At 42.7% G+C, this 17343-nt stretch overlaps 1 protein-coding gene across 2 annotated transcripts in view; it reads right to left on the bottom strand.

Moving 5' to 3' along the window:
* Positions 1 to 7900: 7900 nt before the first annotated feature.
* Positions 7901 to 17343, bottom strand: part of pgm3 (phosphoglucomutase 3) — a 22046-nt gene continuing 12603 nt past the window's right edge. For both annotated transcript variants that reach the window (XM_063222514.1, XM_063222515.1), the window contains 5 exons: positions 15444 to 15542; positions 13816 to 13935; positions 13004 to 13126; positions 10392 to 10565; positions 7901 to 8006 (listed from right to left, as the gene is read on the bottom strand). In XM_063222514.1, coding sequence (XP_063078584.1) covers positions 7917 to 8006; positions 10392 to 10565; positions 13004 to 13126; positions 13816 to 13935; positions 15444 to 15542 — 606 coding nt within the window. In that variant the 3' untranslated portion in view covers positions 7901 to 7916. The remainder of the gene's footprint in view (positions 8007 to 10391; positions 10566 to 13003; positions 13127 to 13815; positions 13936 to 15443; positions 15543 to 17343) is intronic.

Here is a 17343-nt window from a genome sequence, read left to right as displayed (position 1 = left end):
AGGAAGACACAAGTCAACCCCCCCCATCCTCATCTCTGACCTCCATGACCTGATGACCTTGACCCATGGCAACAACCCCTAGTTGCCCCCCGATTGTTCTTGGTTGTGTCGTGTTGTGTGGCCCTTTGCTTTTAAACCAGAGAAAGTAGAATAGATGAGAAGACTCAACTCTGATTGGTTCCCATTGTAGCCAATAATATTGCAGTTCTGCCTAGTTGGCGAATGCAGGCAAGTGGAATTAAATATCTTCTATTGCAATTTCCAGTCATAAACCTCATAAATGAATAAAAATCCTATGCAAAAAAGCTATGGCTGGTATTATGCAAGGGGCTGTATTGTCAATTTTTTTAGGTGTTTAGATTTCCAGCAGGGCAGAACATTCCGACCTGTAGCCTACTGGCTAACACCCTGCTAATGTATATGGATTTTGCCTCATAAATTCACCTTCCTGACTAGTGGCACAAAATGTTTTAAAAAATACTCCAATATGTTATTTTTGAACATATTTTCAGGGCAAAACATTATACAACGGTAAAAAAAAGAAATGCATGCATTGAAACCCAGTAATTTTTCAATTGTCTGTGGTGGCACTGCAGCTAGTTGGCAATAACGAGCAACTTCCATCTGTGAGCCTTCTCTACATAGAGATGTTCTGTTAAACTAACCCGTAGACCTGCTTTCATGTCCTTCTGTGGGTCCTCTCTCCTCCCGTGGCACACCAAGCAAAGAAATAAACAAACCTGCAAGTGAAAGTCCTGTCTCCTGTGTGATTTGATCATAAAATAATGACTACGAGCAGTGTGTGAAAAGAGTAAGAGTGAAAACATCTACCTCAGTATCGAGGGCAGGCAGCCATAGCCTATTGGTTAGGAAGTAGGTCTCACCCCAAATTGCTCCAGGAACTGTAACCAATACCCCGAAAAAGAATGTCTATGAGTGGCTTTGCATAAAAAGCGTCAGCTAAGTGTAATGTAATGTAATGTAATGGTTACAAGTGCGGCACAAGTACTGTTTGGGAAGTAGTTGCTAGTGCAGAATCAGAATGGCCATGGGCAGCCTAACCACAACTTGCAGGCCGGAAATGCAGTGGGAGTACAAAAAAACATTGAAATTTGTGGGGTGATAAAGTGGCTACAGCACAGTACTGTAAAACCACACTTCAATTGAACAAAAATGTTGGCCCTGCTGTGGCCAACCGGTAGGGCACTTGTTTACCATGCGGCTGACCCGGGTTCGATTTCCCCACCCCGGGTCCTTGGCCCGCCCTTCCCCATCTCTCTCATCGTTCGCTTCCTGTCACCACCTTCACTGTCCAATCATAAATAAAGTGAAAAAAAGACCAAAAAATATCTGGTTGCAGAGTGTACGGCACAAGTTATTTTGCTGCGCCGCCCTCCAAGAGCAGAAAGTCAATTTTGAGGAGGGGAGTGTGGCTGTCTACATAGTATAATTATTTACGATAGAGATCTGGATGAATCCCAAGTCCAGAGACCTTTTAGCCTGGGAACTCCCATACTGCCTTTAGTTCTACATAATCGTTTCGATCTGTAATCTCACTTGTGATTAGGTTTGGTGTTAACCAGGCAAGAGACCTTTTGGGAAGGGAAACATTTGAATCTTCCTAGAAGAAGAGAAAACGAGGCCTTGGCATACAAGACATTTTTAAGATTTATTTTACAAAGATCTCAAGGGACGAATTAATGAAATCAGACACAGGGAAGAACAAAGACAAGAAAAAGAAAAAAACAACAGCAGAGTACCCACATTGCTTTAGAAATACTGTTGCAGGAGGAGACAGGAGGGTTTTCTTCCCCCTCATAGAAAACCCATTCCCCACCGCTCTAGCAGTGTTCCTGACAACTCTTTGTGTGCATTCCAACATGCACACTCCCGTCCTCCACTTGCGCTTGTGGCCTCGCCCCACCTCCTGGCCCCTCCTCTGTGGAGAAAACAATAAAGTTTCCCAGCTGTCAGCCCAGCCACAACAACTTTTGGGGGACTGTTTTTCATTCACCATCCCAATTGCAAATGAGAAAAAGACTTTATAATTGAGCTTTTGCGAAGTATTGAAATATAATGCTGTTGACAGTGATTTCATCATGACGTATTACTTCCTGGTACGAGGCCACAAGCGCAAGTGGAGGAAGCAAGGTCGCATATTTCAACGCACCATAGTAGTTCATGGGTGCAAGTCAAACTAGTTCCTTCTGTACTGTCCTGTTGAGTGTGGCCTTGTGATACCAGGCTCAATGCCGTTTTATACGATATCTCACAAAAGCACAATTCAAAGGTCATTCTCTCATTTGCAATTGGGATGTTGAACGAGGGAAAGGCTCCCCAGAAGATGTTCTGCCTGGGTTGACATTGAGCACACTATTGTGTTTTTCGCCACAAGGGGGCACCACAAGCAGACTTCCACTCCGTATGACTACTTGTGTTTGGTTCCAGAAAAGGGGCCTGCACCTTGCATATCTTAATCACTGTACAATAAAAAACACAAGATATGCAAGGTGTGGGCTCTTTTCTAAAAAAAAAAGAGTTTGGTCCAGCACCAGAACAGTTTCAGTGGGTGCGATCGACTTAGAATTTTGTCGACCAATGGACAGAAAACACGTGAGCGAGAACTTGTTGTCACGATGTGGGTGTTATTACAACAGCGCATTTTAAAGTCGGCCACAAATATGAACGAGACCATGAGCTCGCACCAGTTTGCTCTACTAATACACCGCGTGTGAGGAGTGGGGGGACAGGCAGTGAGGAGGAGCTGAAGTGGGGACCTGCGCAAACTTGTGTAGAGGTGTGAGACAAGACTCATATACACACGTGAGTGAGTTGTTGACCAACCAGTTCATGGGCGCGTGACCTCGGAGGCAGTCCGCAGACGAGCGTTGAAGGGGGTAAGCAACTGCAGAGGTTGCAAGATCTGACTGCAGTCGCATTCATCCCGCGATAGTTTTGACACCATGTGACATGTCACCTCGTCGACGCAACATCACTGAAATTTTGAAGGTTGACAGTTTATCTAACCGTCATGCAGTATTTTCATCCAGAGTGCATTGCTGTCTAAATGCGCATGCATGCCTTGATGACTAATCGAATGCACTTAATATCTCAGAGTGAAGAGCTCCAAGCTGAAGGATGTCTTGTCTTGCATCTACATAGTGCTAGCGGCTTCAATTGGGCACTCATATTAAATCAATCACTCCAGGTTTGACAAGTGTGTGTGTGTGTTAGGTATTTAAACACCTAAACATGTCTAAAAAGGTCTGAGTGTGTGCGTATGAGTCATTAAACACCTAACGCTCCCACCGTCTTAGTCATCATGCGATTACTGATGAAAGGGCCAACGATTACAATACGATACTTTGTCAGTTTACACTGAAATTCATTTTGCATCCTTGAGAAAGACTTGTTTAAAGGGACACTGTGCAGGAAATGGACAAAAAAGGTACTGCAACTATGCTGCTCATTGAAACTGGGCTGCCTATTGTCAAACTTGATCTTTACATGAAAGTTTACTAAGTAATAAACAAATATTTTCTAGTATGGTCCAAGTACAGTCATTTTTGCAGCTAAAAATGGCTATTTTTGGAAATTCAAAATGGCAGACCATGGAGAAGATCCCCCTTTTCATGTATGAAAAGTGCAAATTTTCCAGTCATAATGAATACTTAGAATTTGATGCTGGTGGTAAGTATTCATTAAAAATGTAACATTAGTAAATGGGCAGCATGAGATCTGGAAATAAACAACTACAAATCTCACAGTGTCCCTTTAAGGATGCAAAATGATGTCAGAGGCTCTAATAGGGGTGGGGAACCTACCGTATGTCTCGAGGGACATTTATGGCCTTTGAGGCAGTCTCATCTGGCCCCCTACATAATTTCAATGCTATGCACTTTCACATTAAATATGACATGTTTTGTAAAGAAATTACAGAAATTTCATTTGCAATACAATTCAGTATATTTTCAGGGGGACCTTTTGAAAGTGGGATTTGTTGTAAAGGTGGCCGCCTTCAATATTGGCCTAGAGTGCAGGGGGAAATCTTAGTTTGTGTTCATAGTACGGCCCTTGGAGGACTTTATAAACTTTGAAGTGGCCCCTTGAATGAAAAAGGGTTCGCCACCCCTGATCTAGAATGACATCGGGGGAGGGGGACCTCTCCCTTCAGAGTGATTTACGGGTTTTTAATTGAAACAACGTGCCAGGGTCCCCTCCCCACACATCACAAGTATGTGTGGATGCACATTTGCCAACTGCAGAATGTGGAGACACTGTGCCATGCCAAAGGCAACAGAGGCCACAGACTTCCAAATCTTAATTTCCAGAAATGTATGAAGTAGAAATAGAAGTACTCTTACAGATGCTCAATATATATATATATTTTTTTTTTGGAAAAGCAGCAGCACTTTTCAAGCAGGTGCTCTTACAGTCTTGGTGGGTAGTAGTAGACATCAAAAAATAAAGACGAGGAAACTGTGGCACTCCGGCTTCATTATTTTTTACTTTTTACTTTTCTTCAAGTCGACATGGGCCACTTTAAGATTAATAAAGTTTGACACAACAATGTAAACAATTATTAAAGGCAATACAAGAACTGAGGTACAGATACAGGAGTGAGATAACACAGAGATTAAACATTGTATTTGTATTGTATAAAAATCAAGTTGCACTTCATCTTCATATTCAAGATATTTGTAAACTTCTACACATTATGATTTTGTCTCCCAAAGTTAATGTTTTTGATTTCCAGGCTAATTCCAACTTTGATCTAACGTATCCCCACACAGACAGGTTTCCCAAACATACAGACATGTTAAAAAGAAAGAAAAACATCAAATGTAGTGTACATCATCATAGACACAAAAGAGACTGAGTTGACATAGCACACCTTGTCCTGTTACACACTGGTATATATATAAAAAAGTTCTTTGCATAATCCTCAAAAATCTCAGTAACTTTTTGTTGTCCAATACTACTGCAAACCACACTGTGTGCATTCCAATATTCGACCTTGCTTCCTCCACTTGTGCTTGTGGCCTCGTACCAGAAAGTAATACGTCATGATGACATCACTGACAACAGCATTATATTTCAATATCTTGCAAAAGCTGAATTGTAAAGTATTTTTCTCATTTGCAATTGTGATGGTGAATGAAAAACAGTCCCCCAAAAGTTACTGTGGCTGGGCTGACAGCTGGGAAACTTTATTGTTTTCTCCACGGAGGCGGGGCGGGGCCACAAGCACAAGTGGAGGAAGCAAGGTCGCATATTGGAACGCACACAGTATCTGGCAGGCGAGTGTTGTTCCAGTTCTATCCATTTGGGGGCCCTAGGTAAAATACCGATATGGGGGCCCCCTTGAATTGTATTTGCTGGCATTTAGCATGGCGGCATTGGCTGTTGGGGGCCCCTAAGAGAGTCGTAGTTGTAGTGGGGCCCTAGGCAATTTCCTAGTTTGCCTATTGGTGAAGCCGGCTCTGGGTGAGTGCCAATTATACAGCATGTGATGGACGCGTCTCTTCATCTCTTGAATACTGTGTACAGCGTTCACAGACGGCAGATTAATCAGGCTAGAACTAAACATTTGATTGCTACCCAGCAGAGGCATCAAAAGTAGAAATGGAAGTAAAATCAAAGTCAAGACTGTTATGTATGTTGGCTGTGAAAAGTCATGATGGTGGTGAAAATGAATTCCCCCTTGGCACAATAAAGGTCATCTATCTATTCCTTTCAACATAGCAGACTTTCATTGAGAAACTGATTTACAGTTACTGTGGATCAGTGTACCTGCCTGTCAGACAGATGGCTGGATCAAATTTGTGGCAGGGATTTTTTTTTTTTTTTTTACCATTTACTACAACACTTTATTTGGTAACACTTCACAATAACATTCTGCTAAATGGTTAGCTGATGGTTAACTAATGTTAAGTAATGGTAAGGTATCATAATGATAAGGGGGGTGGGGGGCATAAGCTCTGCTGCATATTCGTGATTAATAATCGCGATCGTGATTTTGATCTAAATAATCGTGATTATATATTTTTTCATAATCGTGAAGCCCTAATATAGTATTGTCATCAGCAAATGTTTAGTGAGTGTTATACAATTGATTTAATAATGATATATCAATGCTTATAATAGGATTATAGATGCACAACAAACCATTGGCTAACCATTAGTTAACCATTTATGCGGAAGGTTATGGTGAAGTGTTACCCTTTATTTTAAGAGGTCACTGTTACAGTGTCTCTACATCATTATGTACTAGTGGTGTGCATTGGCACTGCCCTCACGATTCTATTCGATTACGATTTAGCGATTCGATTCGATTCAATTCTACGATGCATTGCAATGTATTACATTTCTACTAAAAGCAAAGCAAATGTTTCTTCAGTCATGATGAGGCAATACAAGTAGTCAGATACTGAACATTGTATTGGCTGTTTTCTGTATCAGTCTTGAAATTTTCAATGCTTTGAAGTGCTTCTATTTAATTTAACATTCATTTGCTCCTGAAATATCCACGGAAGTAATTGGAACTTAAAACATTTGCTGCATTGATTCTGGAACTTGCCGCATTGAATTGAATTGTCCATGCCCCGCATTGCATTGCATTGCCAAATCGATTATTGTTGACACCACTATTATGTACAGTGGAATAACCGCTGTAACAACCACGTAATATCACAGAATTGTGGTGTGCTTAAATCATGAATTTACTTCTACTGTTCTTATGGACACCTCTGCTCCGCCGCACGGCATAGAGAAGAATTAAGACAGTAAAGAAAGCCCTTTCAATAGCGAGTAGGAAGATAAGAAGACAAGTGCAGATACAGTAAACCTAAGAACCTGTTATGCTGTATAGCAGCAGTCATTTCCAACCTATGGGCCGGGGCCCACTGGTGGGCCCTGAAGGTATTCCAAGTGGGCCTTGAAATCATTTTCCAAAAATAATAATCATATTTTGGTGTGTGTTGTTGTTGTTGATTTATTTGAGTTTTATTCTTAATTGGGTCAGAGGTGGGCCCCGAACATTTTTGACAATTTCGAGTGGGCCCCAAGTTGAAAAAGGTTGGGAACCCCTGCTGTATAGTATGTATCTATTCCATTCATTCCTATGGTAGTGTTCAGTACAGCTCTCAGTATTTGGCACCAATGAATGCCAATAAATCCTATTTTTTAAACCTTGAGAGAAACTTGAGAAAGGCCATACGGGCCGAAACGTTGTTTTGTTAATAAGTTGCAGCACGATGGACAAGAGTGTGCGGTATCTTCTTCTACTAAATTGATCTTGCACCCGCTACCTGCACCTCGAAACCTCTGGTGTGCGTTGGTTTCCTCCTTCAAAAAATAAATCCTATTTCCCATCCATAGGACTCACCCAGTAGTGTAGTTGGAAGACTGGGGTCTGGCGGGCATACATGTTCATGTCCACAACACAAACTGACGGCAAATAAAACAATCACTTTGTATAGTATAGTAGTATAGAGATGATTAGGTGTGGGTGTGGAGATGTTCATATGTATGTGATGAGAGAGGCGTTATGTGTGTGTGTGTTTAGTGTAATGGTGTGTGTGTGTGTTTAGTGTAATGGGGTGTGTGTGTGTGTGTGTGTGTGTGTGTGTGTGTGTGTGTGTGTGTGTGTGTGTGTGTTTAGTGTAATGGTGTGTGTGTGTGTTTAGTGTAATGGGGTGTGTGTGTGTGTGTGTGTGTGTGTGTGTGTGTGTGTGTGTGTGTGTGTGTGTGTGTGTGTGTGTGTTTAGTGTAATGGGGTGTGTGTGTGTGTGTGTGTGTGTTTAGTGTAATGGTGTGTGTGTGTGTTTAGTGTAATGGGGTGTGTGTGTGTGTGTGTGTGTGTGTGTGTGTGTGTGTGTGTGTGTGTGTGTGTGTGTGTGTGTGTGTGTGTGTGTTTAGTGTAATGGTTTGGGCTCCTCCCCGACTCCTCCGGCCAGACGAAACACTGCGAGGCTGACCTCATGGGCCAGAGCATCAGCACTCTCCTGGAAGACACACATGCACACGCACACACACACACACACACACACACACACACAGATACACACGCACACGCGCAGACACACACACACACACACACACAGTTAGCATGCACAAAGTTAGCATGCACACAAAAATCATCATCATTTTTGTCTGTTCTTTTAAAAAAAATGATGTGTGAGTAGCTTTGATGAAGGCTGATTCATACACAGTAGAGCACATGACATTTATCACAGGTTCAGCCAAGCCAGGATATCTACACTGCAAAATAAATATCTTGACAAGCTTATTTTTCTAGTTTCAAGTAAAAAAAATCTAGTCAATCTTAATTTAGTTTGAAGTAAGATTTTTAAAGTAAAAATCACCCAATAACTAGTACTTTTTTTTGGTCTTTTATGACATGATGATATGATAGTCAATGCATCACTGTAGCATGTAGCATGCTATACGGATCCTTTGACTTTCACTAGCTTAGCGACATGCTCCCTCTTTTAACTTGTCTTAAAGCAAGGCAACGGCTTACATGAAAAATAAGACACTTTACCACCTTTATAAACCCTGGCCACCGATTTTAACTGTATTAAGCCCCAAAATAGTTGCATACCTCTTTAAAATAAATAAAGATAAATAAATAAAGCCCATTGGGAAACTCCAACTCCCATTGTCATTGTGACACAGCACTCCACAGCACACAAGTGAACACTGCACACTGCACACAACGAAATTGCATTTTATGCCTCACCCGTGCAAGGGGGCAGCCCTCAGTGGCGCCCCATGGGGAGCAGTGCGGTGGGACGGTACCATGCTCAGGGTACCTCAGTCATGGAGGAGGATGGGGGAGAGCACTGGCTGATTACTCCCCCCACCAACCTGGCGGGTCGGGAGTCGAACCGGCAACCTCTGGGATGCAAGTCTGACGCCCTAACCGCTCACCCATGACTGCCCTAAGGGCTAGGCCATGGGTTATATTGTTCTGCATACGTTTTACATAGTTTTGTATATGTACTAGGGGTGGTACGGTTCACAAAAGTCACGATTCTGTCCATATCACGGTTTCAAGGTCACGGTTTTCGGTTTTGTACGGTTGTTTTTTTTTTTTTTATATAAATATAATGTATTATGCACTGGAAATGTAAAATATAAAAATTAGAATGAAAATGTAAGCTAATCATGGGTATGTTGAATTTGACTTCATTCAACCTAACAAGGTGAAGTTACTGAAAGAGGAAAGATATCAATGATTTTAACATGCTTCCATTTATTTGACAAAAAGGGAGAATTAAGTCCTAACTTTTAAGTTGACAAATATTCAAATATTACATACTATAACACATTTGACGTGTCAAAATAAAACAGCTACACTCCTGTAGGCAATGGGACTATTAGGTCAGTGCACTATGACTATTTTGGTTAATGACTGAGATCGAATTGGACTTTTATTTTGATACCGCTTTCTGCGAGTTTTGCGCTTAGTATGAATCAGTTGCTTCCTATCAGAAACTGCCGGCCGTGAGAAGCATGGAAGTAAAATCAGAAGTCAAATTCAATTTTAAGTGAACAAGTGATAGGGTTAAGTTATGTTAAAAAGTGAAAGTTAATGTAACAAATAATTTAAAAAGATCGTTTTTTTAGAAGTGTATGCACAAGAATGTTTCACAAAACTCCTGTGAAGCTGAGCATGTTAAAACAGTCAAACTTTATTTTGGTTAGGCTATAGTTTTAGGCAACAGCACAAAGTCTCCTTCATTCCATCAGAGTTTAACTGGCTACATATAATTAGGCCTACAGTTGATTGCAGTTAAGGAGAGCGCAGTGAATCTGATGGATATGTTCATATCTCGCATTTTGCCGTCCGGAATCCCCAATCAATGCCACGTGGATATAGCCTACAGTAGGCTACTGTAACGTAAGTCATAGTCTACTTTGTTCTGCTAATCTGCCATTATTTGTAAATTCATGTTCATTTAATTTAAAGTGGTCAGAATAAAGGCTGGGGGCAATCACTTGCGCTAACGTGGGGGGAGAGGGAGGCGCTGCTGACTGACCTGCACTTGCTTGTAGGTTAGGCTACTGTAGCCTAGTCAGCTGGTGCATGCTGTTACATTTATGCCTTTCAGTTGGCTGATAGAAAGCAGTCTTTCCACTCTCGATATCCTATGTAGTCTTTGTGTTTTATGCTTGTAAAAGTAGTAGGATTTTAATTGCGTCGTCCGCAGGTGTTCACTCTTTTTTTTTTGAAACCGTGGGCACCGTGCGGTTGCGCATTACCCCGTTCCGTGACATGCAAACCGTACGGTTTCAGTTTGCGACGCAAACCGTACCATGCCTAATATGTACTGTATTTTGTTATGCCAATATGATGCAATATGACTATACTACATTTCACCAACCCGTGTGTCGGCCTCTGCGTAGACGCGCACGACGTCCTCGGTGCCGGAGGGGCGTACGAAGGAGCGTGCGAGGCGGTACTTCCTGACCAGGGCGTCGATGGCTTCCTGCAGCCCAGCCGGGCTCGTGGCCCGCCTCTCCGCGTCCGTCGTGTCAATCACCCGCCTGTCAGCCACCTGCATGGGACGCATGGGACACACAAACACACCTGATCATATATATAGTGGCTCATAGTCACACACGCATGGGACACCACGCACACACAAACACACTTGATCACACATACACAGTGGCTCACACACATGCATGGGACACCACGCACACACAAACACACCTGATCATATATACAGTGGCTTGTACGCCACACCAGGCACACACACACACACCTGATCATATATATAGTGGCTCATAGTCACACACGCATGGGACACCACACACACACACAAACACACCTGATCACACATATGGGTGGTTGACGTTTAAGGGAGTAACGCAAAAAAAAGTTTTTCCAATTCCTGAAAAAAATTATGGAAAAAATTTGAAAAAAATTGAAAAAAATAAAGCACTTAGTGGTTTGTGGAATATCATTTTTGCCATTTTTGGGAAAATGTGTCCTGCATCAACACATTGCATAGGCATGTCACACCGCAGGAAAATGGAGTCACACCACAGGGAATTCACTGCATTATGGCCATTTTAATGTAATACATGACTGAAATCTGAGCTCATGCTAAATTGATAATGATATTGTGTTTAATCTTAATATGTGTTTTCATTCATGAAAAAACTTTTTTTCCTCCTATAAGAGCAGTCACACCACAGGACACCATAAAATGAACCTATGCATTTCATGATAGAAAGATTGCAATATGAAGACATATTAAGAGGTTAAGAGTCACCTTAAAGTTGCACAGCACTCTCCAATAACTGAGGCACTGACTGGTTAGGAGCCAGTCTTTAAGATCCTTGTAGTTGGCCTTGCAGCTGCCCATTCACAAACATTGACATACATGTCACCCCACAGGACGCAATTTGTGTTACGAAATTGAACTTGTATTTAATATTACTGTATTGAGTTTTTTTTTCACATTCACATATCTTAATGTAAAGTTAATATTTATGCAATCATGCCAAATGCTTCATACATTATTCAAAATGTTGTTGGTTAATTTATATATATATTATATTCCAGGTTTCATTAAAAAACAAAAAAACAAAACACTAACCCCTCTTTGCAACTGCACTTGTTGTTCTGTATATCTCCTGTGCACTTTGTATTTGCTTGTGATGTTGGCTTGATTATGTCCTCTTTTGAAAGTCGCTTTGGTTATAAAGCGTCTGCCAAATGCAATGTAATGTAATGTAATGTAATGTAATGTAATGTAATGTAACATTAATGTTACAGTCACACCGCAGAATATTTGACATATAAAACCTTACATAAATCTTAACAAAAATGTTTCTTCTCATCTAAGACTAATATGAAACATAATGTACCACATCTTCTTTCATTGACATTTGTTTTTTAAAGGAAAAATAACAGTTTTGTAGGTTTTTAAACAATGTTACGAAAAAACAAGGCGTCACGTCTCCCACCCAGGTATACAGTGGCTCGCATGCCATACTACGCACAAACACACCTGATCACACATACACAGTGGTTCGTATGGGACACCACACACACACATCTGATCACATATACACTGGCTCATAGTCACACACGCATTTGACATCACGCGCACACACACACACACACACACAAACACATCTGATCACATATACAGGGGCTCACACACATGCATGGGACCACGCACACACAAACACACCAGAGGTGGTGTACAATAAGAAGCTGGTTAAGGAGTATACCACAAACAAACAAAGCATGATGCTGCCACCACCATACTTAACTGTAGGCATGGTGTTATTTCGGTGGTGTTTTACGCCAAACATACCCTTTGGAATTATGTCCAAAAAGTTCAACCTTGGTGGAGTAAATTTTGCATGTGGGAATATGTGTTATGGTCTGATGAAACCAAAAGGTATGTTTGGCACAAAAAAAGGAACACACACAAACTGCACACACAAAAACACACCTGATATCACACATACAGTGGCTCATACACATGTATGACACACCACGCACACACAAACACACCAGAGGGGTATGCTAAGAAGCTGGTTCAGGAGTGAACCAGGCTAAATTAAGAGGTAAATCATCTAATAGAAGAGCCTGGACTCCTCATTTTCAGTTCAGGATGCATTTCTGGAAAGCGTAGTTGTTAGCAGTTAGCAACTTTGGTAGTTGCCAGTGGGAAACTGCATTGCAACCAACAAAGTACCTAAAAAAGTTAGCAACTACACTTTCCAGAAATGCACCCCAGGAGTGAACCAGGCTAAATTAAGAGGTAAATCATCTAATAGAAGAGCCTGGACTCCTGGCTCACTCGCACATGCACACAAACACAAACACACACACACACACACACACACACACACACACACACACACACACACACACACACGCGCACGCACACACGCACACACGCGCACACACACACGCGCACACACACACACACACACACACACACGCACACACACATGTAAGCACACAGACCTTGACTTTGAGTTGTCTGTTGGGGAGGTCGGTGTAGATGGTATCCCACTGTTGGATGGTTAACCCTTTCACTGCCAGCACAGCCTCGATCAACAGCATGTCCGAGATGGCATCTCCCACGGTCTACAGACAGACAGACACGCACACACACGCACACGCACACACACACCACACACACGCACACGCACACACACACACATGGTAAACATACACTGTTAGTGAGGGTAAGGACAGTCATCCATTCTAGCCTTGATCATGGTCCTCCATTCAGCTAGAAATAAAGGCGTCCCTGGCAGTAGCAAATGTAATTCACTGCTGGGGACGTCAAATGGATGCACTTTGTGCAACACAGCTCTTGACTTCACACATTTTGTAAATGTCACAGCTGTGGGTTTGTGTGTGTGTGTGTGTGTGTGTGTGTGCGCGCGCGTGTGCACATGGTGATGAGGTTGATGGTGTTGTGTAGGTGTATGGCTGTGTGTGTGTGTGTGTATGGCTGTGTGTGTGTGTGTGTGTGTGTGTGTGTGTGTGTGTACCTGGTTGATGAGGTCGATGGTGTTGTGCAGTTGTATGGCTGCGAGTGTGTGTGTGTGTGTGTGTGTGTGTGTGTGTGTGCGTGCACACGCGCCCGTGTGTGTGTACCTGGTTGATGAGGTCAATGGTGTTGTGTAGGTGTATGGCTGTGACGTGTAGGTGTATGGCTGTGACGTGTGTGTGTGTGTGTGTGTGTGTGTGTGTGTGTGTGTGTGTGTGTGTGTGTGTGTGTGTGTGCGCGTGTGCGTGTGTGTGCGCGCGCGCCCGTGTGTGTGTACCTGGTTGATGAGGTCGATGGTGTTGTGCAGTTGTATGGCTGCGCTCCGCCTGCCCTCTGGAGCACTGGGGTCTTTAGCCAACTGGTTGATCATTTCCTCAGCCTCCTTGCTGAACAGAACCTACACAACACAACACAAACAACAGAATAGAATAGAATAGAATAGAATAGAATAGAAAAGAACATAACATAACATAACATAACATAACATAACATAACATAACATAACATAACATAACATAACAGAATAGAATAGAATAGAACAGAATAAAAGTTTATACGCAATAAATACAGTATGTATAATAATACATATGGCAGAACTGCCTGAAAACTACCACAGAGCACCCCCTAACCTAAACGCTAAATGTCTACCAGCAGACTAAGAACTGCTGGAGGAGCGAGATTGTACTGTATTATTAGCATAGTAAATAAACTAGCGCCACCCGCTGGCGGTCAACATTTTTGACCAGCGACTGGTCTAGCCGTGAACTGCCAAAATGCCCTGAATCTTGCAAACCAATCACAACGCAGAGATGTGTTTTGAATCAAAGCGGTCGGGGTTATGAGGGAGTGGCGACCTACGCAAGTGAACAGGATGCAACATAATGTAGTCCTGAATGATGAGGTGTGGTGTGCTTAGGGTTTTACCGGTTTTACCTGATTGTCACAGCAATAAACGGTCTGTCCCATGGAAAAATATATTTCAGATCAGATTCATGATAAGCAATGGTGAGATTGTCAGTTGTGTGTGTGCAAAAATATGTAATTATCACAAAACAGAAGTCGCATGTCTGACGTGCAGCCACTTCAGCCACTGTGCAGCAGCAGGGCTGGCTGTGCACCTTCAGCTTCGGTTCACGTGAAATACGTGAGGCGCATGTTGTAGTCTCTATCAGTTTCGCACATAACTAAAAAAAACCTGTCTTGCCTGTCGAAAATGAGTGGTCTCGCGACACCAATCCAAACCTTTAAAATTCACAGCTATCGTATGTGAAATCCAGAGCGCATGCAAAACAGGATCAGGATTTAGGGTGAACGCCCCTTTAGGAAACCTTAGGTTAGGAGACCTTTAGGCTGAGAATAAATGAGCATTCCTTGGTGCTGTTGTATGAGAGCACCCTCACACTCCACAGAAATAGTATGCTAGGTAGTATGCTAAGATAGTAAGTCAGCTGAATAGATTCAAACATTTAGAATCAACTGAAAATGATCCTATTCCCTTCAAAAGGAAGGCGCCTGAAAATCTTACATTTTATCTATGTCAGTGTTTTTCAACACTGAGGTCGGGAGGGAGCCCATTTGGGGTCGCCTGAAATTCAAATGGGGTCACCTGAAATTTCTGAAAGTGTGCGAAAAAAGAATACTGATAAATATTACTAATTCATATAACATAACTATTCGATATTCTCTTGGAAACATAATTTACAATCTTAAACGGTCATAAAAATCTATAGGTTTAATACCCTACAACTTTTCTAGCTCAGTCATGTTTTAATTTTGTCGTGAAAAAAAATATGTATGGGGTCCCCCGAGAAATTTGGGATGTCAAAATGGGGTCACTTGCCCAAAAAGGTTGGGAATCACTGATCTAGGTAGTCATGATTTTCTGTGGTTATTGTGACTCCTTACCGTTCCGTGTCCGTTGGCCTCGAAGTACACGCCCACGTCGAACTGCAGGGCCTCGTGATGGAGGTGCTTCACTCCCGTCTTGGCACACCGCACCGTCGTCTGGAGGAGGGAGACGCCGTCAGCGTTAACACACCACGAGTCGATACACACACACAGGAGCATAAACACACATACACACACATATGCATACGCACACATACACATCTCTCTCTCCCTCACACACACACACACATGCAGTCTCCCGCTTACTCTCACTCACTCACTCACTCGCTCACTCACACTCACACTGATTCCAGAGGTCCTCCTTTAGACTTCAGCGGGCCGCATGTGGCCCCCGGGCCTGAGTTTGCCCACCTCTGGACTAGATAGATATCTACTTCCTTCTCGCTCTCTCTCAACACATGCGCACACATACACACGCACACACAAACACACACACAGGCACACACACACACACACAGGCACACACACACACACACACACACACACACACACACACACACACACACAAAGCAAGCACAATAAGGAAGCATGTCCCTTGTTGCTATTGGGAGTGATCTTTATAGTCCTCCTTATCTCTGGGCACACACCACACCAGACCAGACCAGACTTCAGGTGCAGGGCGGAGGTCAAATGAGTCCACATCCACATTCTACATAGCCTGTTCCTGACCATCCCATAATACTACCATTTCATTTCGTATTCATGGTCTGGACCTTGCGTGAACTGACGCGATTGCAGGAAGCGGGAAGTTTACACTCAGTTATGGTTTGAAATGATTGGACAGCTCTCACCCAATCGCCGACAGTTACTCAACAACAACATAGTGCAGACCAGAGCCATTGGCGCAGACGTTTGCGTCATCGCCAAGAGCGACCTCCCCCACATGGGGCGCTTATTCGCTTTTCGTTTTCTGTGGAACGTTGGGCATCAAGATTCTACCGCTGCAATCGCTCCACAGAAAACAAGAGCCAGACTAGTAGGGGGGCCAATCCTTTGGCAGAAGTACGTAGGATGGCTCGCAAGGCTACGCTCTACACACTTTATCAGGTGGATTTTCGCCTTCAGCACTTTTTAGTTATTTCTATTTTACCATATGTTTTATCTTAATATTTAAATTTTCTTTGACCTTCTTTTTTGCATTTTATTTTTTTTATTTTTTTGTGAAGCACACTGAGTTACACAAATAAACTTGCCTTGCCTTGTGCACAGAATGCCTGGTGTCGACGAATATGTTGTAAATGTCTTCCCATTCAGAGGGAATATACTGTGTACACACCCTTGTCCAATGCTGAATTTAATTAAACAGCACAACGTCTGAAGAGAACAAGCGAACCAGCTACCTGCACCACGAAATCTCTGGTGTGCGTTGGCTTCCTGCTCCAAAAATAAACGTCTTTCGATTACCATAATATATTGTGTGGGTGTCCCTGGTGTTGAACCTTATGGGACATTCTGAGTGACCAAAGCGATCTAGACCAGTGTTTCTCAACTGGGGTGACGGGGCACCCTGGGGTGCCGCACGCCCCCCTCAGGGGTGCCGCGGAAACGTGGCTGATGGTATGTGAAATTTACCTAAATAAATAAATAAATGATGTAATATAATACATATTTGTCTAAATTAATCTTTCGTCTACCATGGCCTGGCCATCTTCTATGGCCTACACATAGCCTGTCTGAAATAAAGCAGCAGCTTCGAACATCTCTAAATGTGTTACTTTTCTAAACCTGTGTGGTATCGCATGCGATGCCATGTTACGGCTTGTTGTTTTGGGGTGCCTTGAGCTTTTCCATCAATTGAAAGTGTGCCTCGCCTAAAAAAAGGTTGAGAAACACTGATCTAGCCAGTGAGTGATTGCAGAGAGTGTGTTGAGGTGTGGAGACCTGTACTGTGTTATAG

This window comes from Engraulis encrasicolus, chromosome 18, assembly GCF_034702125.1.
Source record: "Engraulis encrasicolus isolate BLACKSEA-1 chromosome 18, IST_EnEncr_1.0, whole genome shotgun sequence".
NCBI classification, from domain to species: domain Eukaryota; kingdom Metazoa; phylum Chordata; class Actinopteri; order Clupeiformes; family Engraulidae; genus Engraulis; species Engraulis encrasicolus.
Note: the sequence above shows the minus strand (reverse complement) of the source record. Positions and strands in the feature narration are given on the sequence as shown.